The 22733-nt window shown below is 35.2% G+C and overlaps 1 protein-coding gene across 4 annotated transcripts; it reads right to left on the reverse strand.

The window, feature by feature from the left end:
- Window positions 1–737: 737 nt before the first annotated feature.
- Window positions 738–22537, reverse strand: Tfb1 (transcription factor B1). Of its 4 annotated transcripts, none has more exons than XM_022064532.2 (12): window positions 22354–22537; window positions 21641–21855; window positions 17537–17738; window positions 16987–17143; window positions 13714–13957; window positions 11815–11968; window positions 10126–10288; window positions 8594–8720; window positions 6766–6951; window positions 3301–3476; window positions 2617–2738; window positions 738–1076 (listed from the first exon to the last, which is right to left on the reverse strand). In XM_022064532.2, the coding sequence occupies exons 2-12, from the start codon at window positions 21792–21794 to the stop codon at window positions 1073–1075; spliced, it is 1689 nt and encodes a 562-aa protein (XP_021920224.2). In that variant the 5' UTR covers window positions 21795–21855; window positions 22354–22537; the 3' UTR covers window positions 738–1072. The 4 variants fall into 4 exon arrangements, with proteins under 4 accessions (XP_021920224.2, XP_021920223.2, XP_021920222.2 ...); XM_022064531.2 differs by having other exon boundaries at window positions 2580–2738; window positions 22354–22536; XM_022064530.2 differs by having other exon boundaries at window positions 2600–2738; window positions 21641–21852; window positions 22354–22534.
- Between the last annotated feature and the right edge of the window lie 196 nt (window positions 22538–22733).

Here is a 22733-nt window from a genome sequence, read left to right on the forward strand (position 1 = left end):
CTCCATCTGATGTGCATAATGTAGACAATGCAGCAAAAGTTGAGTGTAAAAAATTAATGACATTCAGCATTACTAATTATTCAGAACATTAAAATTTACTTTCTTGACATCAAATGTAAATTACCCAAAATTAAACATATAGTTTCTCATGTTACAATTACTATTAAACTGAATTCCTGTAACACAGAAATTATCATAAAATCATCATGGAAATGAGCAGGGAGCACACTATTTTAATAAATTTTAATTTATAACTAATTTGACATATTGATGTTTTAATTCACTATGTAAACAAATTGCTCGCCACAACTGTAACTTAAACTTATTAGGTTTGAGATCATAATGCACTGGTTACCAACTATAACGATCAATGCTACTTTATTAAATACATATAATAACAGTTAAAACACAACAACCAAATTTATGAACTTTTACCCTAAGGCTATTAATGAAACTAAATTTAACATAATAAACAGCACACATCTCCCAAGAATAAAAATTATGCAAACTGAAAGTAGGTCTTGAGCATTGTAAGACTTTCCTTTGCAATCAGGGCAATTAAAAACCTTGGGGGGGGGGGGGGGGGGGGGGGGGGGGGGGAAAATCAGAACAGTGGAACTACTGCATTGTGGCCACCATTCTGTCATACGTAGGTATTTAGATGGAACACAAACAAATAATTCTCATGAAGATGTAGAAGAAAAGACAAGATTATTTGAAATAAATACAACGATATATAGCTTTGTACACAACTACCATTTATGATGGCTATGAAACATAATCCTACATTATCAACACCTTAGTCTATTTTCAGTGAGTCTACTGCTGCAAGGTAAGAACTGCTGAAAAATGTACGTATTATAAGTGCTCAAACAATCAACCATACTTCTGCAGTCCCATCAACAAACAAATTAAATGTACAGGAAATTAAAGTGAAATAAATGTAATGCAATTCCTGTGCTGGAAATGTTGACTGGAAACATCTTACTCCATGATACCATTTTCACTACTCGCAACTTCTCACTTATGATGAACACGATGAACCTGAACCTTGCATGGATGAATGAAACTTTCACCTGAAACATACAACCAGGAATAATGGATTACTGTATGATGTCGATTGCATCAGTTAAAGACAAAAGAAAAAGAAAACTTATCATAAACAATGCTTTAACCGTAAGATTTGAGGTTTTCACAACAGTGAGTATGAAGATTTCTGTCTTCTGGGTTGTTGCGCTGTGTAGTCTGGTCGATGTTAACCAAAGTTTCAGAGGTCATACTGCCTCCGTCATCAGGGCGCCCTGATGACGAAGGCTGTATGACCTCTGAAACGTTGGTTAACATCGACCAGACTACACAGCGGAACAACCCAGAAGACAGAAATCTTCAATGCTTTAACCAATTAACATCGTAAGTACAGGACTGAAATCAACACAGAAATAACTAGACTTAAAGGGAAAACTGGATTAATTCCCAAATACACAGTGTCAACAATAATGTGGATTAGAAGATAAATTGTATTTACCACATTAAACTACAAGTTTCAGAATAAAGAAAGTAAGGATTTAATCAATTTATCCATGTACAGTTTTAAAATAGCCAGTCTCTATACAAGCATCTTAGATAGTTTATATGATAACATTTTCATATATTTCAGCTTCTTTTTTGAAAATATTCTAGTGCAGTACTAATGTTTCAGGTGTCCCCATACAATAGCAAGGCACTGGTACTAATAACTAGATTTGGCAATATTATATATTATATTACATTATATATACTTGTGGTGGCCAGTCTCAGTGAACACAAAACTAAATACTTCTTGACATCATCTTTGCAAAGCACTTCCAAGAATAATAACCTCATAAATACATTTTTATCAAGCCAAGTTGCAAGTAGCAGATCGTGTAGCACAAAAATGGGACCATTTGCAAAATTCAGCACTATGGAGAACATTCTAAATTATATCCGTTACAGCTACTCCTTTCATTTTGTCATGAATATTCTAAATCAGAGATTAGTAAAAATGACTGCAGTAAATGTCAAATCACATTCTTTTAATTGTACTAATTGATGTGAGTTTTCTGAATTGTTTCATGCCAGCACACCCATCTTCTATTCAATGATTCATTTTCATTTCTTCAGACATAGTTCAATAATTTGCATTTCATGAAGCATGTCTGAAGCTACATGTGTTCTTTTAAACTTGATGATGCTGGCCTAGCATGACTGCACCAACTGGAAAATAGGTTGTTCTTCCTTCATTGGACATGCCCAACAAAGCAGCAATCAGTTTTGGATTATTTAAAGAAATAATACACCTGCCATGTATGTACTGTACACTTTTTCTTGTTACAGTTGTACTTTATTTGTTCTAACATGAAGTCATATCATGCAAACATTATATTTTACAAGTGTTTTTATAACCTAAGGAATAATTTCCTGTTTCCTTTTAATACAACCACCATATAAGGTTTTTCTCAACTGAAGGTACAAAATGCTTCTTCCCCAAGGAAACCATAAATTAGGGTTTCACTGTACCTTAAAGTGGTATTTAAATGATTATGATAAAAGACAATTACATTTCTTCATAGACACTCACAAGAGCTGTGCTGCTACCTGAGTGTTTGCATCTTCCTTTGTTGCCAGGTAGCAAACTTGCGATATGCAGAGTTTAACATCTGATTTAGATGACTAGTAAGATGCTGACTCAATGGTGAGAACTCTCGCAGGACACGGTTCTAGTAAGAGATGAACAGATTAAAATTTATTTGTATGTATGTAATATAAAATTCAACTATATGAAAAGTTTAAAATGTCTGACACACGGCTAAATCTGTGGAAAGTTTTAATAGTGTTAAAAATGCAAATACAACAGTTTTTATCTACAGTTGTATCTGATGTTTTATCCAAATGACAAAAGCAAACTAGTCACTGTTAATAGCACGCAGAACACAACATAATAACTGAGTAAAGTACAAAGGCATTAATTACAGTAACTAAGAATCATATAGGGTATACTAGTCTGATGACAATGATCTTCAATGAAAATTGTATAAAACTATTACTATTAACTTGTAATTATAATGCAATCAATATGCGTGTAATTCTGAATGTCAATTAAAATATAAGCTTCTGTCATGCCAACTCCTTACAGGCCAGTGACACTACAACGAATTAAAACCTCTGGTTTTATTTAACATGATGAAACAAAACAGAAGTTTATCATTCAGAAAACTGACAAAAAATAATTAAGATGAGAGGACAGGGCATATGAAGTTCCCTACTCTAGTGGCATCATACCTCAAAAGGTTTCAGCCTTGCTGAGTGGAATCGATGAAGGGCCTCATGCATACGGACTGCTTTTGCTTCTAGAGTTGGTGTTGTAGGAGGAAAACTAGTCCAGAAGTGGCGAAACAGTTCGCAAAGTGACATGTACAAATTCTTCAGCTCACGTTCTAAATCTGCTGGAACCAATTCTGAAAACCATATAATATCATTATACTTGTAACGCATACATTAAAAACAATGTTGACCTCACATCTAAAATCAGATAAACTGTTTTGTACATATGGCATAAAATTAATTCACATTTAAAACAGAGAAAATATAACAGAAGCCATCAGCATATCAACTCTCTATTCTTATGTTTAAAATACCTTTGTAATTGTCATACCTTGTTAGTCAATTTCAAGATCTGGAAATTAAAATTATGTAAATCAGTTAAAACTACTGCCAAGTTTGGAATTATGTTCCTTTGATACACTAAGACAGAACAGACTGTTACAGCACATGCTGGGGGGGGGGATGAAATAGGCACAAGCCATGTCTGCACAATGTGACTGAGTACTAAGACAAACAGTGAAAGAATAAAAGAGATTTTTATTTCATTTTCACATTCTAAAAGAAATCAATGCATTGTACAACTGTCATCAGATCAGGGGTGACACAACCTGAATGTGTGGACAAATGCAGGTTATACATTGGGAAGCTGAGGTGGAAGAACAGAGGAATGAAATGGTATGTCTAATTTTTCAGAGAGAATCCAATGCTTCCATAATGCATGTATCACCTACAAACCAACAGACATCCAATAAACCACTTAACTTACAGGTTGGACTTTAAAAAGCTCTCATATTAACATAGAGTAATTTACTCTCTCCTGAAAGAGGATTTCAACAAGAGGAAGAAACAAGTAGAGCCTGTGTTTTCCTACAGTTGGACAGGCTGTGAAGTCAGTCCTGTATATTATTAAGCTCCAATATTTATTGCACATAACAGGACTTCTAACACTGTATTATGAGCACAACAGGCACAAAACAGAGTTATTGAGAAGCTAAAAGTCACACAGCTAGCTATGAAATTCACCATCCATTATGGAACCCCAAGCTTCATTACCATTTTCATAAAATACCACCAATGGTCCCTAATCTAAGAAAGATGAATAGAGTTCTCACCCTCTCATTCACACAGTGGCTTAAACAGTGCCCTCTTCCTTCCACATTTTTTTCAGCAACCCTATGCATGCTTCTAAATTATACTGTTATATTCTAGAAATGGTGAAGTCATTCTATAAGAAGAAACATATTGCTTCCCTCCTAATGGCATAACACACTTTGTGCATCAGTGTCTGTAAATTACCCATGTATAGCTGCTCAGTGTAAACTAAAGATGGCTGTCTTCTGGGCTGTTGCACCGTGTAGTCTGGTAGAAGTTTACTGATGCTTCAGAGCTCCTTGCTGTCTCCATCATCAGGGCAATCACTTGATGATGGAGGCAGCAAGGACCTCTGAAGAGCCAGTGAACTTCTACCAGACTACACAGAACAACCCAGAAACCAGCCATCTTCAAACTTACTGCCATGAAATCCTCAAATCCTACAACATTGTAAACTGCTTTCCTGTTCTCCCAATGGTCATTACATAAAAATATAATATTTCTGTCTCTTATGATACATAGAAGAATGTATAATACAATATAGTTCTTTACTACAAGACTTTTCTTCTGTCTTCAACTAATATTTTCAATACTTATATCAATAGCAACAGTGTACTTAACTGATTAATTTCTATTAACCCTTCAACATGGGAATTTAAATTCCGCGCTGCTTGACGAGGAGTGGTGGCCATTTAAATTTTGCTCTAAAACACTTTATTTATCATAACGTTTGAACTATATAACATATAATGATCAATTCTTCACTGAAATCCTCTTAAAAGATGGTTTTATAATTTCAGCGTATAATATGAACATCCTGTGTGTGACAAATGCTAGTAGTCGATTAGACGTTGAGAGTTGTATGTTATTTATTGAAACGTCAGCAAAAGTCAACACTACCAAAATACATAGTTTTTATCTTTTTCTAGCGGTTCCTGCACATGACGCAATGTCTTTGAGGCATTGAATTTCTTTCCTGTGTCAATAATACGCGGGAGTAAATATGTCTGCGCCAGCTGATATTCTGACAGCGAACTGAAGGCCACATATATGCATCATACTTGGCAGTTATAACCGTCTCTTACTAAGAACTCTTCTGATTATAGACTTCTGAGTATAGGGGTGCTAAAATTGTTGATATTTGAAGACACAGATAAACATAACGGTATATCTATATATATATATATATATATATATATTATGGAGCCCCTTGACCGTTTCAGATAATTTTTTTTCCTCTCTACTTCGCTGGAGCAGTTATCGTGTCATATGAGACTGAGAGAATGAGTTATCTTACCTCTACAAACAAACAGCTCAGTGTTCTTTGGAAGATTGTGTAACCTCTTAGGTCACGCATTTATTCACAGACTAGCCTTTAGAGATCGAAGAATGCGACGTTGCCAATACATGATCAGAAAGAGCATTTCTTCCACACCAGATCAACTACAAACATCATATATCAGTCGTTATTGTTTCCATAATTATGGGCTTTTGAAATTAGGCTTAACAGCAGACCGGGAATTTAAATGCCAGGGCGTCACAAGACGTCCAACCACGGTGAAGGGTTAAGCACAAAGTATGCAGACTCAAAATAATGTTATGATTATTAGTAATATTAAACTCAGAATGATGTAAAAGGATGTACTGCATTAATTAAAATGAGGGAGGAACAATTTCTGACACAGATGAGATGGTGTCATATCATTTGGATTCAACTAAAGTACATTACATTCAGAAGGTGGTACATATCTATATCTCATCACCAAAATGGAGGACAACATAGGACAGCTAATAAATCCTTTAAAAAATATGACAACAGTAACAACAGCAACAAATACAAATTATTCATAAGAAATTAAGAGCAGATTAAATTCAATTTACCACCATGCAGTTCAGAACCTGTCTTCCCACCTCATTTAAAAATGCAAAAATTAAAATACACAAAACTATAATTATTCCTCCTGTTTTATATGGGTGTGAAACTTGGTCTCTTACATCACAGGATTAGGGGTGTTGTGGAGAGTATTTGGACCTGAGAGACAGGAAGTAATAGGATGGAGAAAACTGCATAATGAGCAACTTTGTAATTTGTACTCCTCTACAAACATTATCAGGACGATAAAATGAAGGCAATGAAATGAAAGACACATGTTATATGCATGGGTGAGAGATGAGACATGCACATTAACAACTTTAAAAAACAACTAACATCTGAAAACGGACAACACAGACTTGAAAACCTTGATACCACAAAACCTTTTATAAAGAGTAATTTACATAATGCAAACGAGCATAAAAATCAGTTTGTAATATTTTTACTCTAAAACTCACGAGCCAACGATTCCTCTTCAAAACCTTTCATGAGTGCTCCACCTGGTGTGAGCTCTCCAAGAGCACTCACAGCAGCCGCTGGATTCACTAATGTGGACGCTTGAAGGCGAGCGACTGAGCACCAGCCCTCTGCTTCACGCTGAAGTCGTGTTGAAACAGTGAACACATCATCACTCAACACATCCTCTGAAAAGGAAAAAGTTTTTAGTAAGAGCAAAATGTAAAAACTTTAAATATTTTCTGATAAGTGAGAGAAAGTTATCTGAGCACTTGTAATTTCTATCCTTTCCACCAAACTTCATAGCCAAATGATTATCACTCCTGCTTTATAACCTGGAGGTCCTAGATTAAAAACTTGGCCTGGAGACAGGGAATCCTGACAGAGATACATTGTGGTTTTCTTCAGTCCCTCTAGACAAATGCTGGGATTGTACCTTAAACATCCCAGAACTGCTCCCTTCCCTTTTCATTATTCATTGGTCACTATACAGTTGAAGCCAATGACAGCAACAAATGTTCTTTTCTTTAAGAAAAGAAATTTCATTACAGCTCAAAACAAATGGTACAATTAGTCTTCTATTATTTATTTACATACACATTTACAACTTCAATGTACATCAGAGTCTAATTACATGCTTATATGTTTAGTTTTATTTTAATTACTGTATTTATTTTATTTATATTTACTTCTACAAAGTTGAATTTAAATTTCTAGAGTAATTCCTTTGTTACCACTGAAAAATAAACACAATAAATCTACGAAGACATTAATTCAACTGCTGTGGAATTAAATAAAGTATGTAGCAGGGCACTGCATTCAAAAAACATATGCATACTCTGCAGTAGAATAAAAAGAACTGTCAAAGCAATAAAAAAATCTATGTCAATACAGAGAAGAAAAAACAGACTAGTTCTTAAAACTGTGTATCAGTTACACTGGAGGTAAGGACATGTTTCTATAGTGTTCCAACAGTTTTAGATTGTGTTGATGGGTGTAAGGCTTTGCTGAGTGATAACTCACAAATTCATGGCAAAATGAGTAATGAAGTGCAAAGTGGAAAGAGAAGAGCCTGATGAAATATGAGTAAAAATGCAGTTTATGGAAATGATTACTGTAGTGTTGTTCAAACTGAAAGCTGCTGACAGTTCTTTGCAGCACAGAAATTAGGACATTCAAAAATATTTATGAAATGTTGGATAAACCAAGAATTTATAAGACTTGGAAGCAAAGAAATAATCCACAGCAAATCTTACACGAGGATATGTTTGTTCCTACAAGACCCCCACTGCTCAGAACATAAACTACATGTCAATGAAGGTGCTCGACCATCCGCCATATGGCCTGGACATGTCACTGTATGACTTTCAACTATTTGGACCCTCCACGACTACACAACTCTACAGAATTGTAGAATCGGTCTGACAAGGATGTAAATGCCACAATGATGCAATGGTTCCAGCAACAGTACAAGCATTCTTTCCAGAAGGAACCCATCAAGAATAAAAATGGCTGTCTCCTGGATTGTAGCATCATGTACTCTGGTAGAATTTATTGATGTTTCAGAGATACTTGCTGCTTCAATCAACAAGGACCAGACTAGGGTATGGCCATCTTGAGACTATTTCTAATCACCCCTACACTGTCACCCAGAATAATCCCCAAGTGGATTTTATTTTAACAAACCTCACTAAGTCCCACACTTTCAACAAACGGAGAATCAGAAACAGCACTAAGCTATAGTAATTATAAGTCACACAAATATTGAAATGGTCACAGGAAAAATTCAAGAAAAGCAATCTGCACTTCATTTACTAGTGCCATACCCACCAGAGGAACCAGGCATGGGTCCATGAAGATAACGCTCCACTCTGGACAAACTGAGTTGTGTCCCTACATTCTGCATCTTGCTATCTGATTCCAAATCATCATAAACAAGTTTCTCTTGAATTCGGAGCTAGAAAGCATAAAATTACACAAAATAAGCAAACTTCCTCCATGTTAAACAAGTAAATTACTTTATTCCAACACGGTTCAGTATGGTTAAAAGATATCACTTTCCTTTACATGTTTACAAGCACCCCGTCTGCAAGTTGGAATGATGCACATTATGCTATGAAGCTGAGAGGTCCAACAAGAAACCTGGAAACAGCACTTAATGGGGCAATAATAAAGCTGAAAGACTCCCAACAATACTACACACAATGGAAATGAAGTGTTGTTTTCTGTGTCTTCTACTGCAGTCTACATTGCAACCTGATTAACAGCTGTGATGGAATGGTTCCAGATTACAGTCCTGTCACATTACAGAAGAACATATAACTCTTATTCTGATAAAACTGATGTTTAAACAATCTGCTCAGGGAGGTGGCTCAACATAAAATAAATTATGTTACAATAGAGCAGGTATTGAGAAAACTCATTGGCTGATGCTCCTCCACTTGCGGTAAATGTTTTTTTATTTTGTTATTTTTTATTGTGTATTGTGTTGCCCGGCTTGCCAGTAAATGAGTGTTGAATAATTTTTCAGATTCTGCTTTGTGTTAAGTTAAGTGAACCCCAATTATGGAAATTAAATGGAAGGGGTCAGATTTGAACACATAGTTGAAGTAATTCACCTCTGAAATCAGGACCTTGTCAAAAGAGCAATATAGCAAGAAAACATGGACTGCTTACTTTGACAAAGACAATATACAATCAACTGTTGTATGTGATAGAAGACCAGTCTATTCTGATTATGCCATTACAACCAGCCCAAATATGCACATATGTACAGTTCAGATTTGGTTCAACTAAGTACTTCATATATTGAATTTTTCAAGTCCCATACATGTTGACACATTGTCTCATACATGTATGCAAAGAAATGAATTATGGACAGAATGTGAGTGCACAGCAAATTATTGAATGTGGGTAGGACTTAAAAGTGTGCAGCATACAGAGGGCCAAATGCAATAAATAATCAGTCAGGCTATTATGTATATGAACAAATCATCTTGGTTCAGATAATGCTAAAAGATATTATGACTAGAATGTTTCATTACTATCACATCCACGACGACCACTTCCAAGAGCAAAACTGGTCAAACAGCATTACTTTTTGTATCATAAATGAAGTTTGGAGACAGACCTGAAGACTGTATTTCAACAGGTTTCTGGCATTATGAGTACCAATCAGAATTAACATTTTTAAAATTTTATAAATTCTTGTTATATCAAGATTGTACTTTACCTCTGACATCTGTCCTTTTGTTATTCCTGTAATTCAAATACTTAGCATACATGAAACATTAGAAAATTCCAAGCATACAATAACAAATATAATGCAAATTCTTGCGATCTGTTGCCAAATTATGATTTACCTTCTTAGCAGTACGCAGGTAATCACTGCAATCAGGGTTTCTTTCACTTGACTGGCTTGGTTGTTTCATGGGTAGTACTGATGAGTCCAGCGGCTCTGAACCAGAGTGGCATGTTGTATTCTGTTGACATGCCTTCAGAACCATGATGGAATGTTGGTTAAACCTAAACAAACCAAACCGAATACTATCTTACTACCAGTGGGTTTTAATAAAATACAAATTCACATGGTAATACAAAAAATTATAACTGCCATTAGAATATTTTCCAACTATTTAATCTGAGAGACATTTTGCCACAGGTACATAGTTCAATACAACTTCCATGTAAAAATCGTGATAATTTAAAATTTTCAACCGTGTTATATGTGAGACATATAGGTTATGGTGTCTGAGTCAATGTTAAATCTAATTTCCCTAATCTGAACATTGCAAACTCTAGTTTGCTACTCTAATACTACTACAAACTACTTTAAATAAATAGTTCAAAGGACTTCAATACTACAAAAATTACAGTCCATACATATCAGCTACTGTGGACCATGTCAGTAACTCTGGCTAGAACAGTACCGGCAGATCACTAACACTGGAGAAATATACAATAGAAACATTTTTTTCTCCCCCATTCAATAAGTTTGCTTGGACCCTGATTTACAAGTTATGCAGCTTCTTGCCAATGTTTAATAACCTTCATATGCCAAGGAAGTGAATATTTCTACCATTCAACCAGAGGTGCCAATCTGTGCTTTCATATATGCATCAGAGTGAATAAGGACAAACAACAACTCTCTTGAACAAAGTATGGTTATGCAATCTTCAGCACACTGTACCTCAACTGAGTTGGTATGTATGTTCCATATCTTGTATTTTTCCTTTATGCAAGATTATTGTTAAGATTTCTGTCTTCTGGGTTGTTGTGCTGTGTGATTAACATCGACCAGACTACACAGCGTAACAACCCAGAAGACAGAAATCTTCATACTCGCCGCTGTGAAAACCTCAAATCTTATAAGATTATTGTTATGTTGTTAAATTAAGCAGAATATGAGGTTCTCAATGCGGTGCATATGAAGATGGCTGTCTTCTGGGTTGTAGTGCCCAGTAGTATGGTAGAAGTTTACCAATTTATCAGAAGCAACAAGGACCCCTGAAACACTGGTAAACTTCTACACTATGAATTTTTAGGTTTGACTATATGATTTTTACCTGTGATTAAGAGCTTCCAAAAATATGAGAAAACTATTTTGCTGGTCATGCCTGTTATTCTAAAAAAGTGACGCATCGAGTTTGAGGTGATCCGACAACCGCAACAACTTCTACACTTCACAAAAAAAAAGTCTTATGCTGCTCATTTGCAGAGAATATTGGACCTGCCACATTTTGGCCACCAAATGATTAATGAGGCTCTTGACAGAACCCAGGAGGACACCATCAGCCTCACCAACATGAAAAACTCAAATCTTACAAATGGTTATGTTGTGATGTTTCCACCTGTTGAAAGTACTGTGAAATTAAATACCTACACAATGTCAACAGTAGCACTATTATTATTATTATTATTATCATCATCATCATCATCACTGTGGTGTGACTGTTGGGAAAATTCAATAATATTGCATCTCCACATCACCAGACTGCTAGAACAGAATTTGCCACTAATTTAAGGTGGATGTACAATCTTCCTCTGCATACCGTTTAATCATACTCTGATGCACAATGTTTCCACTCTGTACTCCAACTGGCCTGTCTCCTCCAGTTCCATACCCTTCATCCAAAGTTTTATCTTCAAATGAAGTGATGTCAACCAATGGATCCTCAATTCCAGTAGAAATGTCCCTCTTCAATTCTGAGAAAAATATATACTGTTACTTTCAAAAGTACTTGGTTTTATCATGAACATTATGAACAAATCATAAACTAACAATACAGTTATCATACAAATTTTGGAATTTAATTTTTACACATTCAAATATTCATATATTTTGTAATTACTTTGAGTTCTTTCACAAATCACCACAGCCAAGACATTATCACATGAGCTTTATAACTGGCCACAAAACCTGCATACTCTAAGCTACTGACAGCATTGTTAAATAAACAATAACTAAATAAATATATATTACCAAGATTTCAACATAATTTATACACAACTCTGTTCACATTTTTCATTAAATGAAATCAAGCAAACAGGAGTACCTACAGAGGTATATGACCACTCATTCAAAATCCAACACTTGTTTTGTAATAAGATTTGTAACAGCTGCAAAATTATGCTATAATGCTGGTCTTGCAATTACAGTAAGCTAACTCAGTCATGCATCAGCATCATCTATAACAATATTTAATTTTGGTCTTGATGTGAGAAACGTGTTCACAAAGTTAATTAAAATCTGCACCTATTTTGAACACAAAAGGTTGGAACTGTCTATACGATGTTTCTTTAACCCTTTACAGTACATTTCATTTTCTTGTAAATTGTAGTAACCTTGTCCAAATTAATTTTCTTTCTACAAAACAATGTTTGAAACTACAGCTATTTTACAAAGTGAATGTATGGCACAACCAAAATAAGTTATCAGACTCAAAGGCATCTGACAAGGGAAGTATCTTTGGTCTACCACACATTTTCACATGAAAGTGTGTGTGTAAGAAGAACTAAGGGCCACCATGTGTAGTGGCAACAGCTGTTTACCTGCCACATCACACACCACTGGAAGTGTGAACAACAGAAAGATGTTCCCATATTAAATTCACTAGGTGTCTGTAGAGGGTATAAGCAAGACCTGACTATCATCAATGCACTTAGCAACCCACAGTTGTCAAGAACACACACTTTCATGTAAAATTGTGTGGTTGACCAAAGACACTTCTCTTTTGAGAACAGTTTCAGAGTTTTTACTGCACGGTTTCAGCAACAACTTTTTCCACTGGAAACTGGGTGAGCAAGAAAATTATTGTAGTTGGGTGGTATAACTGGTTGGAAAATGCAGTTCTTTGGTTTTCTGCCCCACAAAAACAGCTAATCTATGAGAATCACTTCCTTGTACTACAGCATTTCTATCTATTCTCAGCAGCATTACTATAAGGCCAATTACCAATACTGCAATCACCACCACAATCTCAATCATTATAAACTATTAACACTCCTATTTACATATTTCTATAACCAAATCATATAAATTTCATCTTATAAACCATTCAAACCCATGTGAATGGACTAGAATAAGTTCTCATTTTCTTCCATTCAGATTCAGAAACACAAAGTCATCTTTACAAAGCTGTCACTATTTTTGTAATCACCACCTAACAACTCAAAAATCTCAAATGTCACACAACACTCATATAATTCACCTATATAATTATCTCATCATTGCTTTCTATTTAATTTACTTTTCTAACTATACTGCCATCCAATCTTTATCATCATAACATGTGGCCATAACACAGCCCTACAACAGAAGGATCAGGCTCCTAGCCTGTAACTAAAGACAGAGATGAAGAATAAATGTACAACAACATACTGATTCAGACAATGTACACGATCAAAGAAAATACTCTCATAATAGCAACTGTCATGTTAAAATGGCATACCTTGATCATCAAGCTTGGCACATTCTGTGAACAGATCCTTGCTACCAGCGTTTATCCGATCACGATGAAAATAGTGTGACTGAAAAAACTTGGTCCAGAATTCTGATTCAGTCAGCTTATGAGGAACATATTCTAGATGTTTCTTCCTTACCGCTGGATATGTCTTGAAAATACACTCAATGATATCAGATGTAAGATTGTACTTAAGTCCATTACAACCATCTGTCTGAGGTTTGATGTCTGCCTACAATGACAATTAAAATCAGTTTAATAATTTAAACAAGCTATACTGATTAATCTGAGTTTAATACTAGCCACTTGTTTATTACAAGAAAACAAATGACCGAATTTTATCTAATAATTTGACACATATATAAAAATTCCACGTCTACATTATTTAAAAAGTCAGAAGTACAAAAATTTGCGTAATCCTATGTTATGCAGAATAATGTTAATTCCTGTAATATTTTCTTTGGCTCATTTATAGAAATCTTCTGGTAGCAGCTACATAAAAATCTTCATATCATGACAACATAAGTTCAAGATATTTCTACAGTTCTTATACTGTAAATATGCACTATCACTAAAACAATATCCTTCCTTAAATAAGACACATCAGAAACCAAGTTATAAATAATGCAACTTATGAAAGAGTGGACTTTAGTTGCTGTGTGCCAAAAAAGACAGTCACTAATTACACATATTTCTTCTTTAATGTTATTTTATGGTCCTGAGAGTAACAGTAAACTACAAAAGGGTGGAGAGAAACTTGATCACTTTCCCAGTGAAACTCTTGTATAACATTTTGACAAAAAATAATTGTCAAAGAAATCATGTAAAATAATAGTTTCAACATCTGGCAGAATAATTTTTTCCCCATCTTCAAACATGACTGCTGAGTAATGATGGGTTGTTGCTTTATTTGCTGTTTGGCAGAATTTTAAGCAAATTCTCCATCAGTGTTTGTTACAGATATAATTTTTGTATGACCATCATGAACCCATCATTAGGAGTAGAACTACGAACTTCCCTTTTCTACAAGGCACCCACACAATATAAGTAAATGAAACAACACTGTTGACAGTTATTCTCTGCTGACTCAATTCTATATTCTTACTGGTCTGCTATGCCTGGCAGTGTTGCCAGGACTCCTGAAGGATGAGCATTGTACTGGTGCATAATTTTAAATTTTAATTTCTTGGCACACTATTTATTTTTCTCCTAATACATTTTTCCATTTGGTAAAAGTTCAAGCTTTCTAACTGCAATCCCAATTTTAATTAAAAAAATACTGGCACAAAGGTAATAACTCCAAACTTATCACAGATATATGTATATGCGTTGCATCAACAGATTCCTTGAGTTAACTGCACAACCATCAATTTTTAACTAAATTTTGTTAGATTTACTCTATTTAACCTTTCCTGGCAACATGTCAGTTTATGCATGGTCCAGCTGCCCCCATAACACAGTGCTAAACCATTGAGCCTGGTGTTAAGACCACCTGGCAGCTCAGAGTATGAGGGTTTAAATCCCATACTTCCATGCAATAAAGATTGAAGAATGCATTTTTGCAACATAAAACATTTCTCAAATTCTATTTATTCTCTTAATTAAAAAAAGGTATGGCTACAAGAAGTCCTGAGGAGAATTTGTGATGTCAACTTTGCTTTACACATACCAATCTGTACATAATGAAAAGCAGAACTTAAAAATTAATAAAAGCTAGACATTTTTTAAAGGTTTATCACCATACAAAAGTTCAAACCCTGTACTGAATAAAATGCCTATACATCCACTTCGCAAGTTCCTGTGACAATCATAACTTCACATATCAGGACATAGCAGAACTATTCTGTCAGGAACAATTTTTTTCAGAACTAGAAAAATAAGCTAAAAACAGATCCAGCTATGTTACAAAAAGACTTAAACCATGTTAAAGAATAAATATGTGTCTTTATCAGTTGTTAATAAGACTTCATTAGTTGTGTTGAATTTGTACAATCCATCACCTCCACCGTCATTAAAACATTACTACCTCTCACTCTATGGTGCAGAAAATTCTTTGAAAAGTTGATTCCATATTTCTATGGTGAGGGGTTGTTAGCCACACATGTAACCCCCAAGCTGGAGGACCATCCCTTGTCGACTGTCCACAACTGCTTATTCAACATATTTGCAGCCACCCTCCATATTTGGTGGCCTTCTCCTCTATCAGCAACCTGGTGAATTGCCATGTCTTGGTGACAAGGGACCCACCTAACATGGCATTACTACCTCACCTTTTCTTAATTTTATCACAGTAAAATTTTTAACTTGTTCACCTGAATCTTATTATTCTGTCTGCTGAAAGACAAGTATGAATTTATTATTTTGATGTCCATCTGTCGCATTGTACATAAATTACTTACTGTCTTATATAGTCAGTCTGGTTTACATGGCTCATATACACAAACACACACATGGAGGAATGCAATGTTAAAGGTCACTTACTGGATATAATTTTGAAAATAACAACAATTAACCGCTCATAACTGCAACACAATTCTTATCACTGTAGTGTGTGAACAATACATGTTCGAAATTAATGAAGGATACAAAACACAGCTTTTCTTATAACACTGAAAAATGCAAATAATGGAAATAATCTGCATCTTACCAATTTGAAAAAAAATATTTCTGATATTTCTTGTAAATATAAAAAATATGTGCATGGCAGTAAACATATAGTTTTGGATGAAATAAAAATTATACAATTTTACTCTCATTATAGAAAGGCTGTTATTTCTGTACACTGTCTGTGTGTGTGTATTTTCACCCCCAGAAATACCACTTTCAAAGAAAGTTATGTGCACAGACATAATTAAAAAGTCTTTGTAAACATGGGTCCTTGGAAACTTCATTTTTTAACAATGGCATGCAATGAGAACTCTTAAAACCGTGTATTCTATGGAAGTTAACAATAAGTAGAACTGCAAAAGAGTGGAGAAAATAAGATGTGAGTTGTTTCTTAACATATGTGCATTTTTTGATCCCATGCAACAATCCTTAATCAGTGATTTGTAAATACACAGTTTCCTGTGAATGAGTTTTCACTTTACTTATCCTTCTCCCTTCAAAATAAAATGGGCCATAACTCAAACACAAAGCATCCAAGGACTCAAGTTTCAACAGACTTCATTTACTGTTTATGAGCACAGAACACATCCCTATACTGATGCTGGGTATTTCAGAAACACCCTATGTAAGTAATACCAGGACATCAAAACACACCAGAAAAGCCCCTGATACTCCAATATCTTGTTTTTGATTCTGCTGCTTTTGCATATACTGCATGGCATGTTGTGACCAAAATTCTTCAGATGATATCACATGTGTTATAACCAGATCACGATACAGCTGCAGAAGTGATGGATTCTGAGAGAGGAGTCTGAAAATTCATCATATCTCAATTAACATGTGTTTGTAAAGTAGGAAATGTAAAACACAGGACAGTATTATTCACTAAGAAAGAACCCAGAAATCACACAAATACAAGGTTGAATTTACAGTTGAGAGGACCCCAATGCAATCAAAATGTGGAAGCCCCATATCAGTAACAATATATTTATGCTATATTGCAATTACAAATAAATAATTAAGTATAAATAAGTATCACATATTCAATTTCTGGAAATGATTAAAATATTAGTGTCTTTATAGTCAGTTGTTACATTGTACTGTGGGTCAATTTGATGAAAATGAAAATTAACAATTCACAGATCCTAAAATGACTAAAAATTATAAATATGTCTAAAAGTTTAAATGAATCTCTAATGCATACCTATTCTTCTCTTCAAGTTCCTTATTAACTTCACACTTAAATTTCTGTAGAAGTTGCTGCAGAAGTTCCTTAACATCATCACGGTCCTTCACCTGTGCTCCCTGCCCCAAGCGATTTACAAAATGAAATGTTGATGAAGTACCATCGTGAAGACAAACTTGAAGTTGGATTTTTGGTTTCCCTTCTGGTGATATCTTTTGTGCTAAAATATTTGATTATTCATAACAAAGGACTCTTTATAACTGCAATGGAATCATTACTTTAAAATGTTATATTTTTATGCAACTTTCATGATTTCATTACACTTTGTTTTTTTGTTCTACAATGTCCCCATAAGAAATCATCAATGAAGAGATACATACAAAATAACAACACAGAACTTAATAGTATTAACTCATGAAAACATTAGGTACACTAATCTTATTATGGACCATCAGGGCTTAAACAGAATCAAATACAGTTGCACAAGACATGCTTCAACCTACATGGACAGAAAGCAATTATTTGCACTTCATTTGAGCAATAAAAGGTACTTATAAGAAAACTGTTGGAAATATGTATAAAAGCTTCCATCCTTTTTGAATGTGTAACAGAAATCAAACTAACAATATGTTCACTATTTCATATGATATTAATTACTCTTTCATATTTTGACATTTTACAATGCATTAGGCTTGGTCAATGCAGTATGATGCAAAATCAGACTATTATTATGTAAGATCCTCATTATCAAGCCACAACTATATGGTGCAGGGATCCAAGTCTGATAATGCAATATACTTGCATCACAGTGAGGGGTTTTTAAGCCCTTGCCCAACCACAACCTGTCAGCAGCATGACACCAGCTCCTTATTCACCACTATTTATAGCACTAGTAAAGCATGTGGAGCCTAAAATAACAGCAATGATGTAGAAGGACTTTGAAATCATACAAGAGAAAATTTAGGCACACCCCAAATATTGCAGACTGAGGGTAGAAACTATGTAGGAGAGGAAATGAATTCAATCCTTATGCTGACTGATAAAGTGTGTGTACTCTGTTGGATAATATGTGATAATTAACAGCTCAAGCTCCGAATATCTTGCTGCATCTAATATTCACTGCCTTAGTGGATTCAATTACCGTAACAGCAAATTTGTGTATAAACTGCTACAATTAAATAGTAACTTCCAAAATTCAATAAAACAATATAATAAACAATAAGTAGTATACGTTTCTGCGGTGGAAACATTAACTCCTTTAGTTGTTCCCAATTATGTATGTTGTACATTATTTCCATTACCTTATGGTCTGACAAGACTATGATTTCTCTGTTTACAATGGTTTCATAGCCAATGGAAACAGTATATTTACAAAAATTAAGATTTTTCAGTTCCGATTAGAACCAAATTTTGAGGTCAATGTCCAAAGGATTAAATCAAAATTATGTTCCAACTAAAACATGTGAAGAAAAAAAAACATGATCTACTGCACACTACAGCAAAAAAATTAAGTGATACACATAAAAAAATAAACCTGTCCTGCTATATGCCATGCAGGAACTTAGGGGGAGAGGAGGTATAGCTCCTACTCATTAACCTCAGCATTAGATTGGGGTGAGTGATCAGCATTACACCTAGGCTGCACTTTACCCCTGGGAAAAGAACCCCCAGTACTTATTGGACAGGAGGCTGGGTGGGCCTGAGTGCTAGTCTAAACGCAGAAGCTAGAAGCAAAATCCTCTGCCTGTGTCAGGACCAAACCCAAGTCGTACAGTCCATAGACAGTCACTATACTGACTGAGTTACCTTGGTTCCCGTCTGGTACACATACAGTAAAAGTAAAGTAAAGTTTGTCCCACTATATGCCATGTAGGCATTTGGGGTGAGTGGAGGTATACCTCCTCTCTTTATTGACCTCGGCACTAGATGGGGGTGCCGGCTTTACCCCCAGGAAAGGACCCCGGTACCCATTGTAGAGGAGGCAGGGTGGGCCCCAGAGCCAGTCTGGACGCAGAGGCTAGAGGAAAAATCCTCTGCCCCCGTCGGGGAACGAACCCCGGTCGTCCAGCCCATAGCTAGTCACTATACTGACTGAGCTATCCCAGCTCATGGTACACATACAGTACACAATCCATATTTTAAATAAAAATCAAGACTTTGGTACATGGTACGATATATGCATTTTGTATAATATGAATACATAAAATTTCAAAAGGTGTTCTTTACACAACACAATGTTTAATGCTACCCCCTTAAATGTACTGCATCCTGTACTTTATGAGACAAGTTGAAGTATCTTAAGGATGGGAAGAACATGACCCTTTTATTAAATTTGCAATAACACAGGTGCAACCTAATCTAACGTTCAGGTTACATTACTGAAGACTGTCATTGTATGCAATGACCTCTCTATCAAAAAAATTACTTGTAATTCTGCTTCTTCTGATTTTAATGCCCCCTCTTCAGTCTCATTTTTATAAGTCATGCTGTCATGGGTATATGGGCTGTCCAAATGTAACATGCTTCATGATGGTAACATGATTTATCATGAACTTCAGACGGTCATTATACCAATGCATCAGAGTATATATCATCTGCAGATATACTGCTTTTCTTTGACTGTTCAACTTTCACTTCTTTTAGGAAAGAACCCTCAGAGATCAAGTTTTTGAACACAGTGTTTATTTGCACTGGGGTCAAACTTCTTACAAATTGCAAATAATGCTACGTATCCGTTTTTTATTAATATATTTTTCTAACTTTACGTTCCATAATGCTGGGTGTTGATATCATACCTTAATGAAATCAAGGTCCATAAATGTCCCTAAATGGCCTAATACTAAGTTTAACTTCTCAAGAAAGATTCTGCTCCATGAAGAGTTAATACACAACAGAGCAGATCAATCTAATAATTCTCACACAAGAGAAAATAAATTGTATCTTTGAAAAAGTAGGGTACACCTTTACAATGCAGACCACTTACTGATGATTCTTCTGTTTTGAAGCAGTTACTGACACATCTGTAACTGTACCAGCTAGTGAAAACACACACACATATATATGTGGTCATATTGCAAGCTTCTGCAAACATAGTAATGAACCTTGCAGTTCCAGAAAAGGCTGGAAATTTCTTGATTGCCTGGGTAACAATCAGCTCCTTAAGGACTGATCTATATCCTTAGCTATTAGTTATTACTCATACTTTCATATTTCTCCAATAGGTTCAAATTTTGTACATTCAAAAGCATCTTTCTGCATATCCACATCCTCCTACACATTCCCAATTTTCATTCAGCCACTAATGTGCTCCCCTGTCACTACACGCATTGCAACCTACCACATCCACTTCTCACGACAGTTAGACAGGCTACAAACATGCTTTCTGAAAGCCAAAGATCGACTTTACCAAACACCTGCAGAAGCAAAAACTATTTTAAAACCATTACAACAGCACTGTGTTACAAGCTTGTGAAACACGTGTCATATGGTGATAGCAGTAATTATTTCCAATTTCTTCCTCCTTGTATTTCTATTCTCAGCACTGTTCAACTTCATGTGCCACATTATAACTCTGAATTACATCAAATGGGACTGGAAACAGTTGAAACATATTAATAAAACAGTAACACTATTTTCTACAATTGAGTTTGGAGTTAGCATAGGGACAGTGCTGAGGGAGGGGGCGCTATTGTATTATGAGATAGAAAATAAGGTGTAAGAGAGAGAAACAAATCTGTTTTTCATGTTTCCTTAATTTGCTGTATTGTTGTTTGTGCCAGTTCTAGTGAAAACCCACAAACAGTCACATGTTTACTGGTGCATGCTGACAAGGTTCAAGTTGCTATATTGAAAAGTTGTCCTATATCATATTTAGCATATCTTAATGTTCCCATAACCTCATTACATATATATTTGACACGAGAATGTACAAAACATTATGCCTATACATACTTCAACTTCAAAGTCTGACAGCCTGAGATTATTCCTGGTGATGAAAATCACCTGCCTGCAATCTGTGCTTCAAAAACAACCTGTCAATACTTTCAGTTTGAGGAACACATGATTAAAAATAACTTTATTTATGGACTAGTAAAAGCACAAGGAACATGAATGCCAACTTACTTTTAATATCAGTGTATCTATGACTCACAGAGACAGTATCCCTATGATCCATCATCCAAGCCAGGCGCTCATTCATCACATACAATGTCCCATCTCCCTTCTTGTAGCGAACTTGTCCCACCTGTAGCAGCACATCTTCTGAAGATGTAGTCATGGTGGTTTCCAAGTATCCCAAAAACTCAATATTGCAGCAATACCATCATTAAGAAAACCTGCTGATGTAATTTGTAGAAATGTAATTTGTAGAAATGTAATTTCACACTAGCCAACAGTTAATGCATGGCATGAATATTATACCTCTTATAGTCAAATTCAAGGTTCAAATATTAAACAAACAATACACTACAATTATCATTAATGTAAACTTCGCCGCATGTCCTTGACGGTATGGCGACATAAACCAGTGAACAGCACACATATAATCATACTTCCGCAAAACATTTCTCAAAATCGTAAAGATATAAACGAAGTGAATTAAAATCTATAGAACCGCAGCCTCACAAAGTCTCCTACCTAACTAATAATTCCGCATTACATATTTTAGCATACACAAAATGGCAAGAACACTTTACTTCCTCTCCGAGTAAATGGTTACATCACTAAAATATAATTTCTTGATTACAGTTTCTTGCATACAATTTATTTATTCATGCATTCTCTTAAGCTTATTATGCGGCTTAAACAATATACTTCTAGTAAGAGAAGAAGTTTACCAGGGCAAATCCTTAATTTCCTGCAGAACGATCCACAACACCTACTACACCAATGGGAGCCATGTGTGACATACATAACGCAGCGGTACATCCCAATCGACCAAGAGCCTGCACTGGAATACCGCACAAACAGAGACCCAACTGGCCAGACTCAACCGAGTCCATCTCCGCCCCTGCTGAATTGCCATAACACATGATCGATACTCCCACAGAATGAATGTACAATCAATGTAACTTGTGATTACGGAACATAGGATGCGGTATGTTTTTTAAACAAATTAAAATTAAATATTAACAAATATTTTAGTAATTAAAAATACAAATCACAAACTATTAAAACAGATCATCACCGATTATTCTGAGTGAGGATGAAAAATTAG

Source organism: Zootermopsis nevadensis, unplaced genomic scaffold, assembly GCF_977971745.1.
Source record: "Zootermopsis nevadensis isolate Lab colony 2312 unplaced genomic scaffold, Znev_1.0 Znev_ptg000012l, whole genome shotgun sequence".
NCBI lineage: Eukaryota > Metazoa > Arthropoda > Insecta > Blattodea > Termopsidae > Zootermopsis > Zootermopsis nevadensis.